The sequence below is a fragment of the Henckelia pumila genome, chromosome 3, assembly GCF_033568475.1.
Source record: "Henckelia pumila isolate YLH828 chromosome 3, ASM3356847v2, whole genome shotgun sequence".
In the NCBI taxonomy this organism is placed as follows: Eukaryota; Viridiplantae; Streptophyta; class Magnoliopsida; order Lamiales; family Gesneriaceae; genus Henckelia; species Henckelia pumila.
The window spans coordinates 142,451,201-142,457,436 of NC_133122.1; the positions used below are offsets into that span (position 1 = coordinate 142,451,201).

Below are 6,236 nucleotides of genomic sequence, written 5' to 3' on the forward strand. Positions count from 1 at the left end.
AAGCGAGTCAGAGTCAAGTTGTCCATAAAATTCCCTACTTGTGTTTGTGCAATCTTTGTGGGTCAATTTTCAAGCGTCTAAAAGTTTTAAACTTGAAGGTTTGAATTTTATTCTACAAAGCAAAGACTCTCCATAAATTTGAGTGAAAAAAAGGAGTGATTGAGTGATTCGTTTGGAGTGAATTGTGAGAATTTGTGTGAGGAAGTTTATTATTAACGCTTTTCTTGCAGGTACCATGAATCCCAATAAAGATGTTAGTGAGAGTGTGAACCAAGGAATTTCCAAGGTTCAAATAGATGCATTGATGGGGCAGTTGACTAGGGTGATGAGATCGGAGTTAGAGCCTCTTCATGAGAGGATGAGTAAGTTGGAGGAGAGTAGTGGTAGTGGAAAAAAAATAAAAATAGGAAGGGGAATGATTTTGAAGATGATGAGAAAAGTTTTGATGAGAATTGGGATGAGGAGAGAAGAGTACATGGGGGTAGACATAGGCGAGAAGCGGTGCGAGGAAAATATATGGAGAGCAGTAAGGAGGATGGAAATATTAGTAGCATTAAGATGAAAATTCCATCGTTTCATGGGAAATCTGACCCGGAGGCGTATCTGGAATGCGAGAAGCGTGTAGAGTTTGTGTTTGATTGCCATCACTATTCTGATCTTAAAAAAGTTAGGTTGGCAGTGGTTGAGTTTGTAGACTATGCATTAATCTGGTGGGATCAATTAGTGACCACTAGAAGGAGGTGTGGAGAGCCGCCTATTGAGACGTGGGAGGAGATGAAGCGTGTCATGAAGAAGTGGTTTGTGCCTAACCATTATTATTGTGATATGTACAGACATTTACAAACTTTGAAGCAAGTTCCAAGGAGCGTGAAGGATTACTACAAGGAGATGGAGACCACGATGATCCGGACCAACATTGAGGAGGATAATGAAGCTACAATGGCCAGATTTTTGTGTGGTTTGAATAGAGAAATCCAAGACCAAGTGGAGCTTCGCCACTGTTTTGATTTGGATGAGATGGTGCAGACGGCCATGAAGATGGAGCAACGGCTCAAGAGAAGAGGAGCTGGCCGATTTCCTTCAGGTGGAGGATCGTCAACTTCTTGGCGTCCAAACGTTGCAAAACGGGAGGACAACAAGCCGGTGTTCAAACCAAAATATGACACCAAATTGGAGGCACCAAAGCAAGTGGTTAAAGGTACATCTGAGACTTCTAATACTCGATCTAGAGATATTAAATGTTTTAGGTGTCAAGGTATTGGCCATATTTCTAGTCAATGCCCAAATAAGAAATTGATGATTATTAATGCTTGTGGTGATGTGTAGTCGGAGAGTGAGGAGAAAAATTATGATGGAATGCCTGCGTTGGTAGATCCTGATGATGAGGATGGGTTTTGGGCTGTTGTTGGTGAGTTATTGGTGAGTATGAGAGTGTTACATGCACAACCTAAAGAGGAAGAGGAGAGTCAGAGAGAAAATATTTTTCATACTCGTTGTTTTGTGAATGTGAAGGTGTGCAGTCTTATTATTGATGGGGGTAGTTGCACCAATGTAGCGAGTTGCGAACTTGTGGAAAAATTGGGGTTGTCTCTTTTGAAGCATCCTCAACCATACAGGTTGCAATGGTTTAATGACTGTGCGGAGGTGAGAGTTAATAGGCGAGTTGTGGTGCCATTTTCTATTGGCAAATATGTTGATAAGGTTTTGTGTGATGTGGTCCCTATGCAAGCGTGTCATATTTTATTAGGTAGGTCATGGCAGTTTGATAAGAGAGTGGTTCATGATGGTTTTAAAAATAAATATTCATTTGTAATGAAAAAAGAGTCCATTGTATTGTTGCCTATGACTTCAAAGCAAGTGTTGGAGGATCAAGTGAAAAAGAAAAAGCGAGATGAGGCCGAAAAAAAAAGTGATCAAAAAAGTGAGATGGCCTTAGAAAAAAAAAATGATACAAAAAAAGATAAAAAAAAAAAATTGAGCGAAAGGAGGCTGAAAAAAAGATATATATAGCCCAAAAGAGTGAGTTGAGAGATGTTATGAATTCTCAAATTTCACTTGTGTTGATGATTCATAGGGAGGTACTCCTTAACACAAATGATATAGTCGGAGATCTGTCGAGCGTTGTTGTTTCTCTATTGCAGGAATTCGATGATTTATTTCTGGAGGAGATACCTCAAGGATTACCACCTTTGAGAGAAATTGAACACCAAATTGATTTGGTACCCGGGAGTGCATTGCCGAATCGTCCAGCTTATAGGAGCAATCTGAAGGAAACTAAGAAGTTGCAACGACAGATAAGTGAGCTTTTAGATAAAGGTTTTGTGCGTGAGTCGATGTAATCATGTGTTGTACCTGTGTTGTTAGTACCTAAAAAGGATGGATCTTGACATATGTGTGTTGATTGTAGAGCTATAAATAAAATTACCATTAAATATAGGCATCCTATTTTTAGACTTGATGATATGTTAGATGAATTGCATTGTGCTTGTGTGTTTAGCAAAATTGATCTTAAAAGTGGTTATCATCAAATTAAGATGAGAGAGGGAGATGAATGGAAAACTGCATTTAAAACAAAATATGGGTTGTATGAATGGATGGTTATGCCTTTTGGTTTGACTAATGCACCTAGTACTTTCATGCGTTTAATGAATCATGTTTTGCGTGCATATATTGGAAAATTTGTGGTTGTCTATTTTGATGATATATTGGTATATAGCAAAAACTTAGGTGATCATGTGGAACACTTGAGAGTTGTTTTAATCACATTGCGTGTTGAACATTTATATGCTAACCTGAAGAAATGTGTGTTTTGTACAAAAGAACTCTTGTTTCTTGGTTTTATTGTGAGTTCACAAGGTGTGAAAGTTAATGAAGAAAAGGTAAGTGCTATTCAAGATTGGCCAACGCCTACTTATATTGGTCAAGTTCGAAGTTTCCATAGTCTTGAAAGTTTTTACACGATATTCGTGAAGGATTTTAGCACATTGGCGGCGCCTATGACTGCGGTCATCAAGAAAAACGTTATATTCCATTGGGGCGAGGAGCAAGAGAAGTCTTTTAATATCATCAAGCAAAAATTGATTAATGCTCCTTTACTTGTTTTACCTGATTTTACTAATACATTTGAAATTGAATGTGATGTATCAGGTGTAGGAATTGGAGGCGTTTTGATGCAAGGGGGAAATCCAGTGGCGTACTTCAGCGAGAAGTTGAGTGGAGCGTCTTTGAATTATCCTACCTACGATAAGGAGTTTTATGCGTTGGTAAGGGTACTCGAGACATGGCAGCATTATTTGAGGCCAAAAGAGTTCGTGATTCATACGGATCATGAGTTTTTGAAGCATCTCAATGGGCAGCAAAAGTTGAATAAAAGACATGCCTAATGGGTAGAGTTCGTAGAAACTTTTTCTTATGTAATCAAGTACAAGCAAGGTAAGGAGAATGTAGTGGTGGATGCATTGTCAAGAAGGTATGTGCTCTTAACTACTTTAGATTCTAAATTTTTGGGATTTGAGCATGTGAAAGCATTGTATGCGAGTGATATTGATTTTGGAGAGATTTATGAGTCATGCATGCGTGGTCCAAAGGATAAATTTTACTTGCATGATGGCTATTTGTTTAAAGAGGATAAATTGTGCATTCCTAAGTCTTCAATTAGGGAGTTACTTGTTAGGAAATCACATAGTGGTGGTTTAATGGGGCATTTTGGTGTGGCTAAGACATATCAAATTTTGCATGAACATTTTTATTGGCCGCATATGAAGCATGATGTTGAAAGAATATGTGAGCAGTGTGTGACTTGTAAGAAAGCAAAGTATAGATCGCAACCACATGGGTTATATACTCCACTTCCAGTACCTAAAGAACAATGGGTAGATATTTCTATGGATTTTGTTCTTTGTTCACCGAGGTCTAAGAAGGGGAGGGATTCTATTTATGTTGTGATTGATAGGTTTTCAAAAATGGCACATTTTACTGCATGTCATAAATCAGATGATGCTTCGCATGTTGCAGATTTGTTCTTTAATGAGATTGTGAGGTTGCATGGCATGCCTAAAAGTATTGTTTCTGATCGGGATACTCGATTTTTGAGTTACTTTTGGAAAATATTGTGGTGTAAACTTGGAATTAAGTTGTTGTTTTCTACTAGTTGTCATCCACAAACTGATGGACATACTGGGGTAGTTAATAGAAATTTAGGGACATTGTTGCGCTCTATCATTAAAAAAAACTTGAAAAATTGGGAGGATTGTTTGCCATTTATTGAATTTACTTATATCGTAGTGTGCATTCTACTACAAATTATTCACCTTTTGAAATTGTGTATGGTTTTAACCCATTGACTCCGTTAGATTTGATGTCGTTACCTATGAGTGAAAGGGTTAATATGGATGGCAAGAAGAAAGCTGAGTTTGTGAAGATTTTGCATGAGAAAGTACGTGCGAATATAGAGAAAAAGAATTTGCAGTATACCAAGCAAGCGAATAAGGGAAGGAAGAAGGTTGTGTTTGAACCCGGTGATTGGGTTTGGTTACATTTGAGAAAAGAGCATTTTCTGGAGAAGAGACGTTCAAAGTTGTTACCTCGAGGGGATGGTCCTTTTCAAGTCGTGGAGAGAAGCAACGACAATACCTACAAACTAGATTTTCCAGGTGAGTATAACGTGAGTACTACATTTAATGTTACTGACTTATCTTTGTTTGATGTAGGAGACGAACGAGATTTGAGGACAAATCACTTTCAAGAAGGGGAGGATGATGCGATCATAGATAGCTCACATGTGGATCGAGTGGCAAGGGGAGTTCGAGATCCATTGGAGTTGCCACGAGGACCAATCACGAGGATTTGGGCTAATAAATTCAAGAAGGCACTTCAAATGTTGATGTTAAATTATCAAGATGGAGTTGGAGCACTTGAAGATCAATTTGGAAGTTGCCTATGTGTTCTTGAAGTGTTGGGAGTCAAAATCAGTGAAGAAAATATCATTGAGGCAGAGTGTTTCTCGCTCGAGCGAGCATCCACATCCGCTCGAGCGAGCGCAGGGGCAAGTGCGAGGCAGAGTCTTCCTCCCTCGAGCGAGCATACACATCCGCTCGAGCGAGCGAGTATTTTCGGAAATTTACAAAACTTCGGCGTGTTGAGTGTGTGTTCGGGATTTTGATATTTTGATGTTATTTTTCCTATTTTTGAGAGTTTTAATTATACTAGGAAACTTTCTAGATGATATCTTTGATATCTTTAGGCTATATTTTGTATTATCTTTTATTTTTGATTGTAAACTATAAATACTTTTGTTTATTTCATTAATAAAAATTTTTCAGATTCAGTTTATAACCAAATTATTGAAATTCTCTCAAGAATTTTATTCAAAGCTTTTCTTTGGCCTTTCAAATCAAACTTTTTCCGGTTTAATTACTTGGAAGCGTTTGTCGATTGTTTCTCACTGAAGATTGTCAGATACAAGTTATCTGAAGGTTTTCTTTGGTTTCAATTATCGTGATTTATGTTGTTAATCGTACCGTCGATTAAATGTAGAAATCCAAAATCATATCAATTTTACTTGTTTCAAAGATTGGGCAAAACTTTGGATCTTTTGTTTATTGATTAGAGGGTGCGATTCAAATTGTAATCGTGTTTGCTAATCTTACACATCAAGATCTATATCAGCATCTTACTGAACCATGTGAGATCCTGTCCTGATAACGTTGTTCGCAATATCTCGCGGTAAGCTACATCTGTGATGCCATACAAATCTGCTTTCATGTAGAATTTGTCAATATGATCTTGAGGATCACTAGTTTCATCGAATTCAGGTAGGCGGAGGATTTTGACTCCCTTAGGAAATGCTTCAGATAGAATGATGTTAGTGAAGGGGCTTCGACGTACAGGCAAGATTGCTGATGAATTCTCTCCAGTTACATATGTGTGAGATCCATCTCCACGGGTTGGATTGGTGGTTTTGTTTTCATCAGAGATGTCGTGAACTGTGTGAGCATTTGTTTCACCTTCCTTATGAGTAGTATTCTTCTTAGTCCCCTCAAGATCTTTGTATTTCACTTTAGACTTAATTTTCTTTGGGTCTTTGTTACCGGGGTCATGAGATAAGAGCCCTTTTCTATGAGCTCTCTTGTCGGTGCATCGGCATTGACAGGATTCCACGAACTGAGCGACCGCTTCAGTCGCTGAGCGTGCGGTTGTTCTTTTCATTAAGGCTGTCAACGTTTCTTGTGTGAAAC

The 6,236-nt window shown here is 38.2% G+C and overlaps 1 protein-coding gene across 1 annotated transcript; it reads left to right on the top strand.

Annotated features, from left to right (window-relative positions):
* The first annotated feature begins 1,017 nt into the window (after positions 1 to 1,017).
* Positions 1,018 to 4,727, top strand: LOC140889650 (uncharacterized). Its single transcript, XM_073297370.1, has 11 exons — positions 1,018 to 1,198; positions 1,248 to 1,255; positions 1,327 to 1,419; positions 1,513 to 1,701; positions 2,142 to 2,335; positions 2,717 to 2,879; positions 2,973 to 3,052; positions 3,148 to 3,220; positions 3,765 to 4,059; positions 4,353 to 4,663; positions 4,710 to 4,727. Exons 1-11 carry the CDS (start codon positions 1,018 to 1,020, stop codon positions 4,725 to 4,727), a joined length of 1,605 nt encoding a protein of 534 aa, XP_073153471.1.
* The last annotated feature ends 1,509 nt before the right edge of the window (positions 4,728 to 6,236 follow it).